The sequence below is a fragment of the Puma concolor genome, chromosome B4 (assembly GCF_028749965.1).
Source record: "Puma concolor isolate L17-30 chromosome B4, mPumCon1.1.hap2, whole genome shotgun sequence".
Lineage (NCBI taxonomy): Eukaryota > Metazoa > Chordata > Mammalia > Carnivora > Felidae > Puma > Puma concolor.
Window position 1 is genome coordinate 20,370,843 of NC_141673.1, and position 21,497 is coordinate 20,392,339.

Consider the following 21,497-nt stretch of genomic DNA (forward strand, 5'->3'; position numbering starts at 1 on the left):
TCAGTGTGCTTTGGGAGTTCTGTGGGGACCCTGGCAAAGGGAGGAGCCCGTGGTGAAGTCCTGGAGTGACAGAGTGTAGAGACTATGAAACTGAAGGGAAGCCAGTGTGGCTGAGCTGTGTGTTGGGAATGGTACAATACAAAGTTTGGCCCCTGTAGCCCAGATGAAAGACCAGGCTCTCAAGAAAAATGGGAGCCAATGAAGGTAATAAAAAGGAAATAAAACGATCAGATTTGTGTTTTTAGATGCTTACATCTTTAAAAAAAATTCAAAATAATTTAGAGATGCCCATGGGCAAATCAAAGTGAACCCATAATAAATGTTAGGTCAGAATCATTAACCCTGAGACCATTATATCATCAAAGTAAGTACTAGAAGAGAGAAATGGTAAATGGACCAATGCACCTTTAAAAAAATGGCCCAGGGGCACCTGGGCGGCTCAACTGATTACGTGTCCAACTCTCGATCTCGGCTCAGGTCATGTACTCATGGTTCATGGGATTGAGCCCCACATCAGGTTCTACGCTGACAGTGTGGAGCCTGCTTGGGATTCTCTCTCTCCCCCTCTCTCCGCCCCTCCCCTGCTCACGCTGTCTCTCCCTAACTAAATAAACAAACAAACAAACAAATAGCCTGTAATTTATTTCTGATAAGGCATTTACAGTGGGAATGAGCAGAGGACTGAAAGGCACACTCACTGTGGGCAGCAAATCACACTTTAAGGGTTAATTCTTACCCGGAGTCCAGACTCAATAAATATGTGCATGTTGGTTTTCCTGCTCACAACAGCTTTCTGCCCACCTCGAACTGGAGTTGGGGGGAGCAGAAGACAGCTCTGGGGTGGCAGACGTGGATCCAGTGCAGGGGCTGCTGGGTTTCTGTCAATCACAAAGGAAAAAAACAGGGGCAAGAACACTGTATGCTGCACTCTAAGTCACGTGACCCTGTCTGGTGACTGGAGTCCAGCACTAAGTAGTATGCTATTCACTGTGGGCTTTTTTTCTCCTTCAACCATGAGAAAAAGATTATTAGGTTGTTGATCAAAGCTGTAGAACAACCCCAGAAACAGAAATCAGATTGATGAACACACGTTTAAATTAAGATGAACAGTAAAAGGACACTCCCTTGATGTTTGAAAACAAATGCCAAGGAGTTTCTTTTAGAACCCAAAAGCAAAATCCAAAGGAGGTATTTTAAAACCTTTTCAGGTTTGGATATCTATTTAATCAGAAGAAAAGCTACGTATTTAAAATCTATCCTAACTTTGATTCAATAAATAACATAACTGGCTGCTGTCACAGCTAACTTACTCATTTATCAGACAATCATCTCATGCTGAGATTTATCATCTGGAAGGGCTTTAGCCCAAACACCACAAAGGAGAACCATTCATAACTCAAATATGTATAGCATATATTATACAAGTATGTAATTGTATATGTATTAATTATGTATATAATTATATGTACACATAAATAATTGTACATGTATTATAAATTATGTAATTGTATAATATATGTAAACATGCATATGCAGTAAAACCTTGGTTTGTAAGCATAATTCATTCCGGAAAACATGCTTGTAACCCGAAGCACTTGTATATCAAAGTAAATTTCAAGAACCGTTGGCTCAGTTGTGATCATGTGATATATGGCATCAGGTACTACTTATATTGCAAGACGTCACTCTTTTATCAAGTTAAAATTTATTAGAAATGTTTGCTTGTCTTGCAGAACAAGTTACTCGCAATCCAAGGTTTTACTCTATGTGTGTGTGTGTGTGTGTGTGTGTGTGTGTGTGTGTTTTAACTAAGGTAAATTATTAAATTAACTCACTTAAGAGTAAATGAAAACTGAATGGTTTATCAGAAGCAAGCACCCAAGGATAGTTGTTTTTTTTTTTTTTTCTTTCAAACTTACTTTTCTTTCTCTGTTAACAGGGGAAGATTTTCACTGACCAACCCATAACTGAGCAATAGTATGGATTCTGCCGTCATTTCTTGATTTACAATTAACCCTGCTATGATTCGGCGCAAGGTTTCATGAACTTTCCGGGCCAGTTTTAAACTCGTGGTATTTTGTAAGATCTAAAGGCAAACATAAATGTCATGTTGAGATAACACAGAACTGCCTTTTTGTTTGTTGTGATTAAAAAATACATTTCCTTTTTAATATAGGTTTTTTTTTCTAATTAAAAAGAAACATCCTTAATAAAATTTCAAACAGAGCATACAAAGTAACATTTACACATACTGTCAATCCCAGAGACAACCACTATCAGCATCATGTATGTCTCTGGATTTCTCTGTGCTCTCTGTTGGTGAGACCTCAGGGCACAGGACTGGAGACATGATGTGATACATGGAAGACATCAACCCTGTAAGTGCATCATAGGCAAGCACATGCACATATACAACATTACCAAAATGCAGTCAGTACTCATCTGAAACCATGCTAACAGTGCTGTGATGGCCAAGCCTCAGGGTTTGATATTAGTCATTAGGCCGAATCATAGGAACTTAATGGGAATCTAGGACCATCAACATCAACAAAACCCTCAGCACTTTATAAATATTCCTTTGCACAGGACACGGTAATAATAACTTTAACTATCTTGGAGGGACTTAATAATATACATGGAAAATACATGTGCTGTGTTAATTCTTTTTCATCCTCAAAACATACCTAACATTCTCAGGTTTAGATAAGATTAATGCATTGTAGAAAAAATTATGGAGTTATTCTGACACCAAAACATTTGGAATTAAGGTTAATTCATGTCATTAAATAGTGTTTTGCTCTAGTTTTTGTGCATAAAATAAAATGAGTTAATAACATTTGTTGAGTGTTCACCCCTACATTAGGCACAGAGAACATTATGAAGGTAAGTAAACTATAGTCCCTGCCCGACAGGAGCAGAATGAAAACAGTGCAAAGAATGTAAGCTTTGGATCAGAAAAATCTACAAGTAATGTTTTACTTTCCTCCTTAATCATGACCCTTCTACCTTTTGTTGAGCCTACATTTTCTTATCTGTAAGATGAAAGTACCATTGATCTCAGAGTGGTTGTGCAGATTAGAAGAGATCATGAAACACGATGCTGAGAACATAATATATGTTCAACAGATGTCACTTTTCTCCCTCTTGGCAATCTGGGAGCAGCAATCTGTCTTCAAAAGCTATGTTCTTAGCTGCTGACTTGAGCCAACTATAAAACTCACTTGAATTTCAATTTTTTGTTTCTGCATCACATGGTTTACATCCAGGAATCTGGTTCTTAGTTTAGAATGCCACCTAGGGCTGCCAGCTAGTGGCCATGTGGTATCCATGCCCTTCATACCAAATGAAACCCTGGTGGTCAAGTGCAGCATTACTGCATGGGTCGTTTTAAGAACTCATGATGCTGTAATGTGGGGATCTCCTGTACTGCATTCAAGTCCTTACCTCTTTTAATGGAAGGATAAGTTTTGTAACCTGATCTTTCCCTACAAACTTGCCCAGGATTTCATAAGAATCATAACTCTTGCTTCTTCGTGCCTCCATGACTTTGGAGAGGATCTGCTTCACTTCCTTCTCTTCAGCAATGGCACCAAACAACTCATGGTTAAAAATCTTTGAAAGAAAAAAGCCAAATGGCAATTATGTGTAATCAGCAAGATATGTCAACATAAGCAGTCTCTGATACATCCAGATCGGAGGAAAACAAGTTGGACAGGACTGAAATTAGATGGCAGGAATTTCTATTAGATTTCACTTTTTCAAGGCAGTTCAGGGACCAATTACTGAAAGACAAGCAAATACCGCAACACCTGAAGGTTTTTACTAAGGGGAAATAAAAGAGGGCTATGTAGATTTACATATATGATTGTATAATATAAGAGACAGGTACTTCCTCTTGGATATTACCGAAGAGTAGCCTCATTTCCCTTTAAAAAACTGATGATATTTGTAACTTATCAAAACTGATGTGTTTAATTCAAAATGTTTCAATACGTACATTTTTTAACGAATGAACAAAGGCAGTATGGCAAATTTAGTCTCTTCCTAATCTCACCCCCCAAATTATCACATGATCAATTTTAAAAGTTGATGGTTATTAAATTTTTCACTACTGTACGTAAAGCTCTGGTGCACATATTTTTATATAAACCCCAGACTAAATACATCTCAGATTCTTAAAAGTGGTCGATATTTTTGCTTATTTTAAAGCTCCTGATACACAACATCAACTTTCTTCCCAGAAAGGTTATACCAAAACTCATGACCTACTAGCAATGGTAGAGAGTCCACCTCACTTCACCTGAGTCAGCTTTTTAAACTTCTGCTAATCTAAGAGATGAGATAGTACATCATTTTCATTTTTACAGGTTATAAATATTTCGTATTTTGTGAGCCGATTTTCTGTGTCCAATGCCCAGTTAAGAAAATGACACTCCTTTTTTCTAAATCTTACCTCAATCATTATATCTAAACAGGAGTCCAAATCCCCAACTTGTAGCTTGTTGGTGAGGCCTTGCAGCAACATATAAACAGTGTAAGTCAGCACATGGACCTAAAATGAAATGCTCAGTAAGAATACGAATGCTTAAGAATACCATAGTAGAAAAAAAATAAGATCTAAGAAGTACTGCATAGAGCGCTCAGAGTTTCCATAATTACTGTAGGGAGAAGTTTTGACAAATGACACACACTTCTATCACCATCTAAAAGAGTTTAACCTGGCACAAAAACAGACACATAGACCAATGGAATAGAATAGAAACCCCAGAACTAGACCCACAAACGTATGGCCAACTAATCTTTGACAAAGCAGGAAAGAACATCTACTGGAAAAAAGAGTCTCTTTAACAAATGGTGCTAGGAGAACTGGACAGCAACATGCAGAAGATTGAAACTAGACCACTTTCTCACACCATTCACAAAAATAAACTCAAAATGGATAAAGGACCTGAATGTGAGACAGGAAACCATCAAAACCCTAGAGGGGAAAGCAGGAAAAGACCTCTCTGACCTCAGCCGTAGCAATTTCTTACTTGACACATCCCCAAAGGCAAGGGAATTAAAAGCAAAAATGAACTACTAGGACCTTATGAAGATAAAAAGCTTCTGCACAGCAAAGGAAACAACCAACAAAACGGGAAAAGATATTTGCAAATCACATATTGGACAAAGGGCTAGTATCCAAAATCTATAAAGAGCTCACCAAACTCCACACCCAAAAAACAAATAACCCAGTGAAGAAATGGGCAGAAAACATGAATAGACACTTCTCTAAAGAAGACATCCAGATGGCCAACAGGCACATGAAAAGATGCTCAACGTTGCTCCTCATCAGGGAAATACAAATCAAAACCACACTCAGATATCACCTCACGCCAGTCAGAGTGGCCAAAATGAACAAATCAGGAGACTATAGATGCTGGCGAGGATGTGAAGAAACGGGAACCCTCTTGCACTGTTGGTGGGAATGCAAATTGGTGCAGCCGCTCTGGAAAGCAGTGTGGAGGTTCCTCAGAAAATTAAAAATAGACCTACCCTATGACCCAGCAATAGCACTGCTAGGAATTTACCCAAGGGCTACAGGAGTACTGATGCATAGGGGCACTTGTATCCCAATGTTTATAGCAGCACTCTCAACAATAGCCAAATTATGGAAAGAGCCTAAATGTCCATCAACTGATGAATGGATAAAGAAATTGTGGTTTATATACACAATGGAGCACTACATGGCAGTGAGAAAGAACGAAATATGGCCCTTTGTAGCAACGTGGATGGAACTGGAGAGTGTGATGCTAAGTGAAATAAGCCATACAGAGAAAGACAGATACCATATGTTTTCACTCTTATGTGGATCCTGAGAAACTTAACAGAAACCCATGGGGGAGGGGAAGGAAAAAAAAAAGAGGTTAGAGTGGGAAACAGCCAAAAGCATAAGAGACTCTTACAAACTGAGAACAAACTGAGGGTTGATGGGGGGTGGGAGGGAGGGGAGGGTGGGTGATGGGTATTGAGGAGGACACCTTTTGGGATGAGCACTGGGTGTTGTATGGAAACCAATTTGACAATAAACTTCATATATTGAAAAAATAAATAAATAAATAAAATAAAAGACTTTAACCAAATGATCACTTTGTACAAAAGATGCTCAAAAACATATCACCAAGCTTGGCGTGTACTACTGTGACTAAACCAGGCCACTGATTTATTTTATTTTATTTTATTTTTATTTTATTTTATGTTTATTTATTTATTTTGGGGGGGGGAAGGGAGGGAGGGAACAAGCTGGGGGGGGGGGCGGGCAGAGAGAGAGCGAGAAAGAGAAAACCCCAAACAGACTCCACACTGTCAGTACAGAGCTCAATGCAGGGCTCAAACTCATGAAATCATAACCTCAGCTGAATGAAGTTGGCCACTTAATCGACTGAGCCACGTAGGCACCTCCAGACCATTGATTTATAAAGAAAAGGCACAAGAGTCTTGAACTTTAAAAACCAACCTGTGAATTAAAGAGCTTGCCAATGTTGGGTGCAATCAAAGCTGTTATGAAGGAAATAGACAAGTTTTTGCTCTTCACAGTAACCATAGCTAATAACATTCCTAAGAGCTTACTATGGGCTAGTAAAATTATTGTATTAATACCTCACATGTATTAAATCATTTAATCCTTGCTCACTGTATCCATGGTATAAGGTGCTGTATTTATCAGCACTTTTCAGGTGAGAAAGCTGAGGCACAGAGAGATCAAGTAACTTGCCCCAAGTTGCATGGGTAGGCAGTGGTAGAGTTACGATTTGAAACCAGAGCTGGTGCCACAGCCCCAGCTCTGCATCACTACACTATGTTGCCTCTCAAGCTTTCTGCGTTCTTTATACTGCTTCTAGTGTTACAAATTATCACAGGGAACACCGGATAATGATCATAGGCTAAGGAAACAAATTGGTTGTCAATACACAGATTGGATTTTATTTTTTTTAAGTAATCTCTACAGTGAATGTGGGGCTCAAATTCACAACTCCAAGATCAAAAGTCACACACTCTAATGACTGAGCTAGCCTGGCACCCCAGTTGGTTGACCATCCGACTTCAGCTCAGGCCATGATCTTGCAGTTCCTGAGTTCGAGCCCGTGTCGGGCTCTGTGCTGACACCTCAGAGCCTGGAGCCTGCTTCGAATTCTGTGACTCCCTCTCTCTCTGCCCCTCCCTTGCCTGCATTCTGTCTCTCTCTCAAAAATGAATAAATGTTAAAAAAAATAATAATAAAAAAAATAAAAAATAAAAAAAATTTTTAAGTGTTTACCTTATTTTTTTTTTAAGTGTTTATTTTTAAGAGAGAGAGAGCATGAGCAGGGAGGGGCAGAGAGAGAGGGAGACACACAATCTGAGGCAGGCTCTAGGCTCTGAGCTGTCAGCACAGAGCCCGACGTGGGGCTCGAACTCATGAACCTTGAGATCATGACCGGAGCTGAAGTCGGACAGTCAACCAACTGAGCCACCCAGGCGCCCCCCAGAATGAACTTTAAAGGCATAATTTCATATGTATCTACTGGTGATCAGTTGGGTTAAAAACCCAACTTAGACACATTACAGTCAAACTACTAAAAAATAAAGGCCAAGAAAAAGTTCTTAAAGCAGCCAGAGAAAACGATGCATGACTTAGAGGAGAAAACTGTTTTGAATAACTGGATTTTTCATCCAAAAGACCAGAAGGAAGTGATACAACATTTTTAAGAAGCTGAAAGAAAAGTACTGTCAATGTAGAATCAGATATCCAATGACAGTATCCTTCAGGAATAAGGTGAAAAGATATTCAGAGATGACAGAAAACTAACAGCATTGCTGCCACCACATGTGCTCTACAAGACTGCTGATGGAAATTCTTTAGACTGAAGGGAAATGATACCAGAAAGAAACTTGGAAATTCAGAAATGAAAGAAGAGAAGTAGAAATGATAAATATCTGGGCAAACTAATAGACTATTCTTCTCCTCTTGAGTTAAGATATGTTTGACAACTACAAGCAAAAACTCTAACATTGCCCAATAAAGTTTTCAATATATAGAGATGTAATATACAAACAACTATAAAAAAAAAGAAGGGTGAAGGGATCCATATATGGTGGTAAGGTTTCCACATTCCACTTGAAGATGTAAAATATTGTTTCCAAGTAGATTGTTAAAAGTAAGGATGTATATGGTAATTCCTAGAGCAACCATTAAAAAACTACACCAGGAGGGGCATCTGGGTGGCTCAGTCAGTTAAGCGTCCGACTTCGTCTCAGGCCATGATCTCAGGGTTGGTGGGTTCGTCCCCTTGTGTCAGGCTCTTTACTGTCAGCTTAGAGCCTGGAGCTTGCTTCAGATTCCGTGTCTCCCTCTCTCTCTGCCCCTCCCCTGCTTGCGTTCTGTCTCTCAAAAAGGAAACATTAAAAAAAATTAATATAAAAAACTATACCAAGAGAGACAATTAAAATAAATACTGATATTTTTACTGCGTTAGATTTAGAACCCACAGAATAGGAAGTTTACCTTTGAGCAAATTTAGACACAGAAGGTAAAGCTAACTACCCAGAGTCTTGACTGAGTACTTGAAAAGAACAAGCAACAGTGTTTCTTGAAATTCAAATCACTCAGTGATCTTACTGAAATGCAGGCAGTATAGGTCAGGTGTAGGGCCCTAAATTGTGCGTGTCTAACAAGCTCCCAGGTGTTGCTGAACACTTGGAGTAGTAAGGAGCCAGCCAGCCACGTCACCACTCAAAGAGCTTTCTATTCCACCTGGAGATCCTATTATTTTTATTACTTGCATGTTTCAATCCTTAAACAAATGCCTATGCTCTTTATTATTCACATTTGTGGTAATAAATTCAATATGCATTCAATAAGAATATATTTTTTTTTTTTTCAACGTTTATTTATTTTTGGGACAGAGAGAGACAGAGCACGAATGGGGGAGGGGCAGAGAGAGAGGGAGACACAGAATAGGAAACAGGCTCCAGGCTCTGAGCCATCAGCCCAGAGCCTGACGCGGGGCTCGAACTCACAGACCGCGAGATTGTGACCTGGCTGAAGTCGGACGCTTAACCGACTGCGCCACCCAGGCACCCCTCAATAAGAATATTTTTAAGAATTCTCAAAATACAAAACTTGGTATCAAATGATTTGAGAAAAATAGGTTATATAACCCTGGCCTATAAGTATCTTTATAAAAATCAGACATGGGAGTTTTTGTTTGTTTTTTTTAAATAGATTTTTAAAATGCTGATTAGAAACTTGTAAATATTCTTTTTTTAAAAGTTTATTTTTCAGGGAGAGAGAGAGAGAGAGAGAGAGAGAGAGAGAGAGAGAGAGAGAGAGAGAATCCCAAGCAGGATCCGTGATGTCAGTGCAGGGTCTGGCGTGGGGCTTGAACTCAGGAACCCTGAGATCATGACCTGAGACAAAATCAAGTGGGATGCTTAACTGACTGAGCCCTGAAACTTATGAATATTCTTGATTACTACCTCAGTGGATCAACTTTACTGAATACAGACAGAAGGCAACATCACTTGTAGTGTTCAAATTGCAAATATTTGAACTTCAATCCAACCTGAATGAATATAAGGCGCATAATGCAATTTACCTGATATCCACGGACAAGGGTACTTTGTAATTCTTTTAAAATATATTGTAGGTAGTGCACACCCAGATCTTCTATTATTTTTGCTAGAGTGCTGCGTGCAATGTCTCTGATTTCCTGTGCTCTGTTCTTGAGGAGGGCACACACTTTCAGCAAAATACTAGAAAATGAAAAATTGAAAAGGACTAATCAAAAACCAGAAGCAAATAAAAATACAGACATCCTCTGGTCTCTTAATTATTCATTACCCAAGTTTCCCAATTAGGATTCTAAAAAAAAATTATTTTTAAGGCCAATTTATTTTTGAGAGACAGAGACATAGAGTGTGAGCAGGGGAGGGGCAGAGAGAGAGGAGACACAGAATCCAAAGCAGGCTCCAGGCTCCCAGCTGTCAGCAAAGAGCTGGACGTGGGGCCCAAACCCATGAACTGTGAGATCATGACCTGAGCTTAACCAACTGAGCCACCCAGGTGCCCCCCAATTAGGATTCTTTGTGAATTGTGACAATACGTCTCTTCCTCACAAAAAGAGACTCAAGAGTCAGGAAGAAAGAACCAAGTTTTGAGTTTCACTGAACATTTCTAATTTGTCATACAATATACCTCGGCAGGTTAGCTTCCATAACTTCTTGTGGAAGGGACTGCATTAGTTTAACCATGGCAAAAGCTAAAGGAACTCGAACTACTTCCTCATCATTCACAACCTTGGATTTTATGAGCTTGTGTTCTTCTTCCCTTTTAGTCTGTAAGAAAAATTTAGGTTAAACTAAAACAAAAATAAATGGATCGGGGACCTACCAACACTGAAATCTTGCATTTGAACGATAAGCTCTTTGATATGACACTTCTAAGTTTACGGTCTTAAAAAACAAACTAAATTATGCAATTTGAGAATAACTCTCAAAGAATTATAAAAATAATAGGAATAATAATGCTTTTTCCAAAGAAGAGCCCAAATATCCATCAACTGATGAATGGATAAAGAAGACGTGGTTTATATATACAATGGAATACTACTTGGCAATGAGAAAGAATGAAATCTTGCCATTTGCAACAATGTGGATGGAACTGGAGGGTATTATGCAAAGTGAAGTAAGTCAGTCAGAGGACAGATTTCATATGTTTTCACTCATATGTGGAATTTGAGAAACTTAACAGATGACCATGGGGGAAGGGAAGGGGAAAAAATAGTTTCAAGCAGAGAGGAGGCAAACATAAGAGACTCTTAAATAGAACAAACTGATGATTGATGGGGCAGCAGGGGAGAGGGGAAAATGGGTGATGGACATTAAGGAGGGCACCTGTTGGGATGAGCACTGGGTGTTTATGTAAGTGATGAATCACAGGAATCTACTCCCAAAGCCAAGAACATACTATATACACTGTATGTTAGTTAAGTTGACAATAAATTATATAAAAAAAATAAAAAGAGAGAATGTTTTTTCCCAAAGGAACAATCAGAAAAAAATAGTCAAGTTTTCACTGATGTGGATTAAGATTGCTGTGAAATATCTAAAAATCATAAAAAATTTGTATCAATCGGGATTTTCAAGAGTTTGAGTGACAGTGTTTGTACATAAGAAATATAGTGCCTCAAGTAACAAGTTATATTTACAAATATACAAAATGACCAAGTCAATATTTTACACCAGGGGCTGGCAAACTTCTGTAGAGGGCCAGATAGTATTTTTGGCTTAAGATCTCTGTTGAAGCTACTCAACTATGCAGTGGTAACCCAAAAGCAGAATTAGACAATATGCAAACCGATAAATGTAACCGTGTTCCAAAAAAACTTTACTTACAACAGGCTGCAGGATAGATCCAGCCCATGGACTACAGTTTGCCAACCCCTGTTTTACCCTGAGAAAGAAAGGCTCTGACTTCATGAGAATCCACTGCTAAATGTTATTCCTATTACCCAGGAAGAAGATGAATTCTGAACAGCAGAGAAGTGGCCAAGAAGTAGAAAAGGGAAACATATTCTAATTTTTTAAAACTCTTTTTTTTTTTTTTTGAAATGAGAATTATGTAATTATCTGCTTTGGAGATATCTACCAGATGAAAATCATAATGAAGAAAAATTGCTGCTTTGCTGCAGCAGAAGATGAACCTAAAGATGATGAGACAAAACTAGGGAGGTGAATTCTGAAATGTTGAGATGAAAGAAAACCCAAAAGCTGAAGTCAATCAATAATAGTCAGGAGCCTCAGGTTGACAGAGTGCCACAAACACTTGGGTTCACACAGACAGAATGGGCCCCATTCTGTTGGGCCCCAACCAGAATGATTACCGTAGAGGCCAGGCATTTATGTAGCCTGGGTAGGATATCCCCAGTTATGGTTCCTTGGATATTTTTAATTGTTCTCTCCAATTCTTCCTTATTCCGAGGAAGGAAAGAGATGGACCCAGTGACACACTCAGGTTCTTTAGCTGATGCCCCTTGACATTCAGCTGGATCGGGGTTTCCCGGTTCTTTGTTGTTGTCTGACAAATTCTTACATTTGTTTTCCTTCTCTTCCTCATCCATATGCTCTAATTCCATGGTTTCATGCTCTGGCAACTCAATCACTTCTACTGTGTCTATGTTTAGTAAACAACAAAAGTCACCTTAAATCAAATAAGGAAACAACACAGTTGTGTTACAAGTCTTTCCCACCAACATCCAATAAAAACGATCTAGTCTCCAACTACAGATAGGTAAGATAAAGTACTAAAGGAAGCAGCACTATATGAGAGGGTTATGATTTTTTGCTGTCTTACAGTTTGGAGTCTAATGTGGAACAGAGACAAGTAAATGGACAGTTATGAGTGTGGGAGAGCAAGTGCAGGCTATGTTGGGAATACACTTGGAGACTAGGTGGGGAGGAGGGTCTTAACCAAAAGAAAGCTTCCAAAGTATTGTGGTTGGAGGTTTCCAAAAACAAAAACCTATACTCATGAGCATGAAAACTATAATGTAGCCAACAGTTCTCATGCAGAAATGTCCCTTACTATAGGGCTCAGTTCATTAAAGAAAATTAGGCAGTGTTGTACTGGGGCAAGTCCAGGCATGGCTCTGCTAACAAGCCATATGACCAAAGTTAGTTAACCTAAGCCTAGTGGGCTTTGTATTCTTTATCAGTAAGATGGAGATGGCACCACTTGCAAGGCTGTTGTGACGATTCAATGAGATCAAGTCTATAATCACCCAAATAAACATTTCTGATACGTCACAGACTTTCAAAAAAATGGTAGCCATTAGTCTTTATTTTATTTCCTGGCTGTGTAGCTTTGGGAAAGTTACTTTACATTTCTGAACTGTAATTTCTCATATCAAAAAATAATGGTGTAACTAACAACTAGGTTCTTGTAAGGTTTTTATGAGAACAAAGGAGATAATGTCTCGAAAGGCCCAGCTCATAGTACTCAATAAATGTTTTAAACTTTAGTCATATCTAAGAAAATAGACAGTTAAGCAGATTATTTTAATTTTTAATGTTTTTATTGATGCAAAATTGCAAAATGCAGATTCAACTGCCTGAAGATAAACCGTTGAGAGACTTTAGTTTGATCAATGGTTTTAATTAATGGTTTAAAACACAAATGTTCCTACAAATTCAAGCCAGTCTTTGCTATTTATTAGTGTGGCTCTGTAATGATTTTACTGTGAATCAAAGAATTAGAAATTCTTGAGTAGGAAGGAATGCTGAAGTAGTGCAAACTAAGTGCCAAAATATTTCAATGTCTTTTAGCAAAAACAGCCTATTGGCCTATTTAAGTGTTCATCCTCTAACAGGTTAAGGAAATTTCTATTTGTTCCTTATTTGATATCATGAATAAATACTAAATCTAACCAAATGTTTCCCTTGTGCCTCTTTAGAGGACCACATGTTTTTTGCATGCTAATGTTAAATTCCATTAACCAATTATACCAACTTCATGAGTTAGTGGAAGCTTCCATTTTATTAATCAACTGAAATAGCTGATGTAAGGTTGAAATTACCCATTCCTTCAATATTTGTATAACTAGCCTATAAAGCAATGTGAACCTGGTATTTTCATCAGGAGAAGTTTATAACTACAGAGTCAATTTTTTAGTAGAGATATACCCAGATTTTCTATTTCTTTTAAAGCCAGCTTTTGTATTTTATTTTTCTAAGAGTTTGTACATCTCACTCAAGTATTCAAATTTTTAAGTTCAAAGATCATAATATTATTTTACCTTTTTAATTTGATTGGGACCTTTAAAAATTCTTAATGTTTATTATGCCTATGCCTTCTATTTTTACTGATCAATCTTGACAGAGGTTTGCCAATTTATAATCTTTTCATATACCTATTTTTAGCTTTGATGATCCTTTCTTATTGTATCTACTTTGTCTTACTAATTGTTGCTCTAATTTTTAATTCTTTTCTTATACTATCTTTGCATTCATTGCTTACTGTTCTTTCTATACATGCAGGTGGTAAAATTGGATTTCTATATAAATAATTTAAGCTCAGATTTTTTTTTACCCATATAATTTAGACTGGCCTTCTCTATTGTTAAAAAAAAGATTTTATACAAATACTCAAACCATTTGCTTTAACTTCCTCCTGACTCATTCACTGGTCACTGCTCTAAGTAGAAAAAGGTGATAAGTTGAATTTTGCCATCTTTAATTCATTAACATCAATTATCCAAGAATAGAGTGGAAATCTAGTTTAAGAAAGTTTTAAAAACTTACTTTCTTCATTCTGAATTTTTCTCATTTGTTCTTCAAGAGTTTTGTGGTCGAAGTGGAATGCTTCTAACACTATTACTAGCAAACTGTTGAAAAAAGAAGGTACACAGAAATGTCTGATTCATAACATCATTTGATGATTAAAGTGAAGGATTTAAAGACTTATCAACAGTAAAATTATTTTTACCAGTTTTAGGTATATTTGAATTCAACAAATATTAGCATAACCTCATTAATACAAGGTAAAAGCAAACTAAGATTAGAGAGACCACTTCAGGAAATAATCCAAAATTTACATTTTAAAAACAAAGCAAAAACAAGCTTGACCATACATACCTGACACCCAACTTTTGATTGATCTGTCCTGTCTGTAAGACATGAATGAAATGTTTCAAGTAATATATATATGCTGACCAAGAGAGATGTTTGCAAATAGCTCCAATAACTTCTGTGGCAGCAATGGTTATATTTTCATGCTGTAAAACAAATCAAGAGCATCAACACAGAATTAGTATTTGCTAATAAAATAAAGAGTTAACTTCGTACACTAAAAAGCTTAGACGGGGCGCCTGGGTGGCTCAGTCGGTTAAGCATCTGACTTCGGCTCAGGTCATGATCTCACGGTTCGTGAGTTCGAGCCCCACGTTGGGTTCTGTGCTGACAGCTCAGAGCCTGGAGCCTGTTTCAGATTCTGTGTCTCCCTCTCTCTCTCTGACCCTCCCCCATTCATGCTCTGTCTCTCTCTGTCTCAAAAGTAAATAAACGTTAAAAAAAAAATAAAAAAAAATAAATAAATAAAAAGCTTAGACAGTAGGTGATTAGCAATTATAGAAGGGAAAGAATGCCCAAACCATATCCCACTCCCCCTAACAGCTCTAGGAAAAGACACTGTCAATTAAAGAAATGACACCATCTTTAATTAAAGGATATTAATCAGTTCATACTTTGTACTTTTTTCCACTCAGACCTCCCTGATGGGTTAAAGCCTATAGACAGTGAATGAAGTAAATTCAGTGTGTAAAGTTAAACACTAAAGTTAACTTTAATGTACAGCTCAGCATTCAACAGTACAGATGCCTTGGAGACATCTCTTTCAGGCCACCATAAAGAACAGGGACTGGTTTTACCCTGATACCTTAAACTAGAAAAATAGACAAAAATATATGAAATAGCAGTTTTCAGACTTTGGACATTGAACAGTGCAGTACAGTGCTAGCTGAGAGAAAGGCAACAAATGAAATGTGTCTTATAATTATCCTAATTTCACTGTGTGAAGAGAACTGTCAGGTCATAGCAGAGGAGAAACCCAAAAAGGGCCCAGTCGTCTCCCTGAGGTAAGGAGGCAGAGAGAAGGCTGTGGCAGCCAGAGTCCAAAGCATAGAGAGGAGAGAGCTACACAGAGAAGAAAGCTGCAGAAAATACCTCTCATGACAAGAAAAATCAACCAGTAGAAACAGACCCCAAAGTGACACAGACAATAAACTTACAGTAGACAAAGAAAGACAAATGATGAAATTACATTCCATAAGATCAAGAAGGGAAAGGAAAGCAGAAGCATGTTAAGGAGAGGTAAGATATAAAATTATAAGGCCCAAGCCAAAAATCCAGAAATAGAAAAGACAGTTCTGGAAGGAAAGACACACTGGATAGGATTCAAATCAGATTAGACTCTGAAGAAGAAAAGATTAGTGAACTTGAAGACACAGCGATACAAAATTGAAACAAAAATGAAACAAGATGAAACCCTGGGTGGAGGGGGGGAAACTAATGAAAAAAAAAAAAAAAAAAAGAGCTTCAGTGAGTTTGGGGCAATTCTGAGTGGCCTAATACACACTGGAGTCTCCAAAGGCAAGAAGGGGACCCAAAAGTATCTTTGAAGAAATAATGGCAAAAAATTCCAAGTTTGAAGAACACTACAAATCAGTAGATCCAAAAAGCTCAACAAACCCCAAGCACAAGAAATATGAAGGAAACTACACTAAGGTACAGCATAATCAACTAGCTTAAAACCAGTGATATAGAGAAAATTTTCAAGGCAGCCCCTAAAAATAGATATATTACACTCAGAGGAAGAAAGATAAGAATGACTTCCTGTTGGAAATGATATAAATCAGAATACAATAGAGCAATTATCTTTAAAGAATAGAAAGAAAAAAAACCCTGTCAATCTAGAATTCCACAACTTCCAGAAACATCATCTTTCAAAAGCAAAGATGAGAAAAGACATAAAAACTGAAAGAATTCATCACCAGTAGACCTTTACTACAAAAACTTTAAAGGAGGTCTTCCTGTCAGGAATAAAATGATATAGCAGTATATCTGGATCTACCCAAAGGAATAACTGGAAAATTATAAGTAATTGGAAGTAACGAGAAATTATAAATATGTAAGGAAATATAAAAGATCCTTCCTTATTTTGAAAGATCACTTTAAAAGATAATTGACTGTTTAAGGCAAAAATAACAATATATGTTTAAAACTTATGTATAGGTAGGGGCACCTGGGTGGCTCAGTCAGTTGAGTGTCTGACTCTTGGTTTCAGCTCAGGTCATGATCTCATGGTTCATGGGATTGAGCCCTGCCTGAGTCAGGCTCCATGATGACTGCACAGAGCCTGCTTGGGATTCTCTCTCTCCCTCTTTCTCTGCTCCTCCCCTAGTTGTGCATGCTCTTGGACACATGCACTCTATTTCTCTATCAAAATACATAAACTGAAAAAAAAAAAAAAAAAAAAAAGACACCAGAACTAATGTAGAGGTAAAACCTATAAAAAGAGCTCAATGATAACTAATAAGCCAACAGAGATAAAATAAAATCGCTTAAAACATCCAATTAATCCGGGGCGCCTGGGTGGCGCAGTCGGTTAAGCGTCCGACTTCAGCCAGGTCACAATCTCGCGGTCCGTGAGTTCGAGCCCCGCGTCAGGCTCTGGGCTGATGGCTCGGAGCCTGGAGCCTGTTTCCGATTCTGTGTCTCCCTCTCTCTCTGCCCCTCCCCCGTTCATGCTCTGTCTCTCTCTGTCCCAAAAATAAATAAACATTGAAAAAAAAAAAATCCAATTAATCCAATACAAGGGAAAAAAGAGAGGGACAAATGGAATATAAATAACATCAAAGATATAAATCCAACCATATTAATAATCATATTAAATGTAAATGGTCTAAAAAACGATTTTTTTTTTTGAGAGAAAGCATGAACAGGGGAGGGGCAGAGGAAGAAGAGAGAGAGAACCCCAAGCAGGCTTCATACTGTCAGTGTGGAGCCTGATGCAGAGCTTGATCTCACCACTGTGAGATCATAACTGGAGACAAAAATCAAGAGTCGGATGCTTAACTGCACCATCTAGATGCCCCTGTCTAAAACCTATTAAAAGGCAGAGATTGTCAGGTTTGATAAAACTGCCAAGACCCAGTTATATGTTATCTACCAGAAACCAACTGTAAATACAAAATCACAAATATGTTTAAAAAAAAAAAAATAGAACACTAAAAAGATATACCATATTGCGGTGCCTGGGTGGCTCAGCTGGTTAAGCATCTGACTTTTGATTTCAGCTCAGGTCATGAGCTCATGGTTCATGGGACTGAACCCCCCATCCGGCTCTGCAGTAACACTGTGGAAACTGTCTCTCCCTCTCTCTCTGCCCCTCCCCCACTCATGAGCAGTCTCTCCCTTAACATAAACGTTTAAAGAGATATGTTAACATCAACCAAAACTAAATATAATTTATTTTTTTCATCTACACCTCTTTCCTATTTTACTGCCATCAAACTATAAATTGGTTGTGCTTACTGGCTCTTCAAGCCAGAATTTAGGGGGAGTATTCTTTTATTTACGTACGTAATTCTTTTCTTTTCTTTTTTTTTAATGTTTATTCATCTTTGAATGGTCGGGGGGAGGGACAGAGAGAGAGGGGGAGACACAGAATCTGAAGCAGGCTTCAGGCTCTGAGCCATCAGAACGGAGCCTAATGTGGGGCTCAAACCCACAAACCATGAGATCATGACCTGAGCTGAAGTCAGACGCTTAACCAACTGAGCCACCCAGGCGCCCCTATGTAGGTAATTCTTTAAAAAAATTTTGAAACAATAGGGGAAACCTAAACTTGCACAAGACCATGTGATCAACACAGAATAAGTTCGACCAACAGCTCCTGATATCGCCTCAAACTGGACTTAAATTTCACTCTTTCATTAATCTGATCAATAAATATCATTTACCAGGGTCTTACAATGTGCCAGGCACTGTTTTTTTGGCACTGTGTAGTCTAACAGTGAAGACAGGCCTAAGTTCAAATACTGATTCTCATTCTGTATGTCTTTGAGAAAGATAAATACCTCACATATTCCGAGTTTACTTTCCTGTAATATACTGACAACAATCCCCCCCATTGGGCTGAGCTGTGGTGAGGATGAAGTAAGACTATGTAAAGTACTTAAAATAGCTCCTGTAGCTGGTATAGTGTTAAAGAAAAGGTAGCTATTGTGTGACTTCATTTCTTGTAAGACATTTGGGAAAATACTGATTATTAAGGGTATTTATCAGAATTAAATCCTATGATACAAAAATAAAAGTATGCTATGTTAGTAATGTGATCATTTCTAAGAGGGGAAATATTTTGTGGCTGGCCTTTGCGAGCTAATAATAATGAAAATAAAAATAATGCCTACCATTTATAGAACATTTACCGTGTGCCAAGTACCATTCTAAGGGCTTCAGAACTATTCTAAGCCTCTAATTATGGTGACAACATCAACATGGATGCCACCAACCCCATATGCATTTTGGAAAAGTGTGTCATGGTATGGGTAGAGGTTTAATGGTTTCTTTTCTTTTTTTTAATGTTTATTTTGAGAGAGAGAGAGAGCGAGCGAGGAGAGGAGGGGCAGAGACAGGGAGACACAGAATCTGAAGCAGGCTCCAGACTCTGAGCTGTCAGCACAGAGCCCAATGCAGGGCTCAAAGTCACAAACCATGAGACCATGACCTGAACCAAAGTTGGATGATGCCTAACCGACTGAGCCACCCAGGTGCCCTGAGGTTTAATGTTTTCTAAATCTAATGTCCTACCTTGAGCATTTTCTCATCAAAAATTGGAGTCATGGCATAAGGCATGATGTAATTCTGGAGAGATTTAGAAGATAGCATAACTTTGCCTTCCATTAGCTGTTTTGCCAGTTTCTTCAAGGCTCTTGCTCTTCTGTGGATCTATGCGTTAGATAAAATAAGAATTAGTTACTGAATTAACTCACCTATAACCAGCTCCATTTCTGCATCATTTCTTTTTGAAGTTTATTTATTTATTTTGAGAGAGACAGAGACAGTGCGAGTGGGGGCAGGACAGAGAGAGAATCCTAGGCAGGCTTCATGCTGCCAGCACTGAGCCTGACGTGGGGCTCAAACCCACGAAACTGTGAGATCATGACCTGAGCCAAAACCACAAGTTGGATGCTCAACTGACTGAGTCACCCAGGTGCCCCAGTATCATGTTCCTTTTGCATGAAGAGATTAAAGCAGTGAAGGGCAGTCCATGTGTTACATGAGCAACACCTATGCCTTGATTTGCTTCCAGAGATATAATCCGCAGCATTTGTTTAACAATGGATCCTAAAGCAGTTAAACTTCTTAGCAAATGGCAGAGAAAGGTGACACTGTAATTGTGGTTTATGATACCATGAAAGAAAACAGACCCCAGGAAAATGATCATTTCCTGTGCTAATTTCATTGACGATCAAGAAGACCAAGAAATCAGAGGCTCAAAACTTTTTGGAAAATTAAAATATATCTTTTTAAATGAGACAGAACAGTTTGAAATACTTGTAGGCAGGGAAAAAAAGAACTGAACAGAACTGTCTTCTACCTGAATGTGTTTCATATTCTCAAAGAAGTCCATTTCTGGATCATGGCAATCAGTAAGCTGTACCAACTCTTTAAATTCTGGTTGATTTGGAAAAGTTTGAATTAAACAGGAAAGCACTGTGGTATAATCCTGTTGAATATTCTGCAAATGCCAAATTGAGGGGAAAAAAAAATTTTAAAGAGTTTGTTTTCTAGAGGATACAAAGAAACACACAACAAAGCCATTACAATTTTTTTTTCTTTTTTTTAAAGTAAAATATTCCCACTATAAACACAAACTGAAATCAGAAGTGATTGCTCTCCTTTCTATTCTCATTCTCCTGTTAAAAGTTTGGTATTTATGCAATCAAGTATTTTAATTAAATGTACTTATAAGACTGACTGCTTTTCAACAACAGTATAAGTAGGGAAAAACAAAACCAATACCAAAACTCACAGACAGTAGTATGTAAAAGACAAAAATACAATCGCAAACCCCAATACCTCTGTCTGGCTCTTCAATCCTTTCCTCAATTTCTCCAGGAGTGAACGATGAATGATTTCCCTGTATTCTTTCTCTGTGACGTTCAAGGCAGCTACCTTCTTGATGATACTCATCAGGCATATGCTGGCATTATCACTTAAAGACATGTCTCCTAACTGGAAACAGGAAAAAAGAAAAAAACCCAAATTATTCTGTGTAATATCTGTAATATGGAATATTATTTCCCAATGAAAGAGTTTACCCCTCAGTGAAAATGTTGCCACTCGTCTATGTAAAAATCATAAGGAAGAACCAAATGTAGGGTTGTGAGGAACATACAGGCATACCTCAGAGATACTGTGAGTCTGGTTCCAGACAACCACAGCAAAGTGAAAATCACAATAAAGTAGGTGACATGAACATTAATGTTTCCCAGTGCATATAAAAGTTACGGGGGCGCCTGGGTGGCGCAGTCAGTTAAACGTCCGACTTCAGCCAGGTCACAATCTTGCGGTCCATGAGTTCGAGCCCCGCGTCGGGCTCTGGGCTGATGGCTCAGAGCCTGGAGCCTGTTTCCGATTCTGTGTCTCCCTCTCTCTCTGCCCCTCCCCCGTTCATGCTCTGTCTCTCTCTGTCCCCAAAAAATAAATAAACGTTGAAAAAAAAGTTACGTTTACACTATGCTATGGTCTATTAAGTGTGCACTAGCATTATGTCTAAAAAAACAAGGTACATACCTTCATTAAAAAATATTTACCAGGATCTGTATTTCAGAGAGTCAGAATCACTGATCACAGATCACCATGACAAACATAATAATAATGAAAAAGTTTGAAATATTGTGAGAATTAGCAAATGT

The 21,497-nt window shown here is 38.1% G+C and overlaps 1 protein-coding gene across 2 annotated transcripts in view; it reads right to left on the reverse strand.

The window, feature by feature from the left end:
* UTP20 (UTP20 small subunit processome component) overlaps positions 1 to 21,497 on the reverse strand; it is a 110,564-nt gene that overhangs the window by 15,384 nt on the left and 73,683 nt on the right. Inside the window, exons 36-47 of one of the 2 annotated variants that reach the window (XM_025926960.2) lie at positions 20,659 to 20,814; positions 20,177 to 20,317; positions 19,387 to 19,524; positions 14,653 to 14,792; positions 14,320 to 14,402; positions 11,904 to 12,193; positions 10,217 to 10,356; positions 9,618 to 9,774; positions 4,454 to 4,552; positions 3,445 to 3,612; positions 1,920 to 2,086; positions 737 to 878 (exon numbers count right to left, since the gene is read on the reverse strand). In XM_025926960.2, the coding sequence (XP_025782745.1) occupies positions 737 to 878; positions 1,920 to 2,086; positions 3,445 to 3,612; positions 4,454 to 4,552; positions 9,618 to 9,774; positions 10,217 to 10,356; positions 11,904 to 12,193; positions 14,320 to 14,402; positions 14,653 to 14,792; positions 19,387 to 19,524; positions 20,177 to 20,317; positions 20,659 to 20,814 (1,821 nt within the window). Of the gene's footprint in view, positions 1 to 736; positions 879 to 1,919; positions 2,087 to 3,444; positions 3,613 to 4,453; positions 4,553 to 9,617; positions 9,775 to 10,216; positions 10,357 to 11,903; positions 12,221 to 14,319; positions 14,403 to 14,652; positions 14,793 to 19,386; positions 19,525 to 20,176; positions 20,318 to 20,658; positions 20,815 to 21,497 lie in introns of both variants that reach the window. The other variant, XM_086712547.1, reaches the window with a different exon arrangement.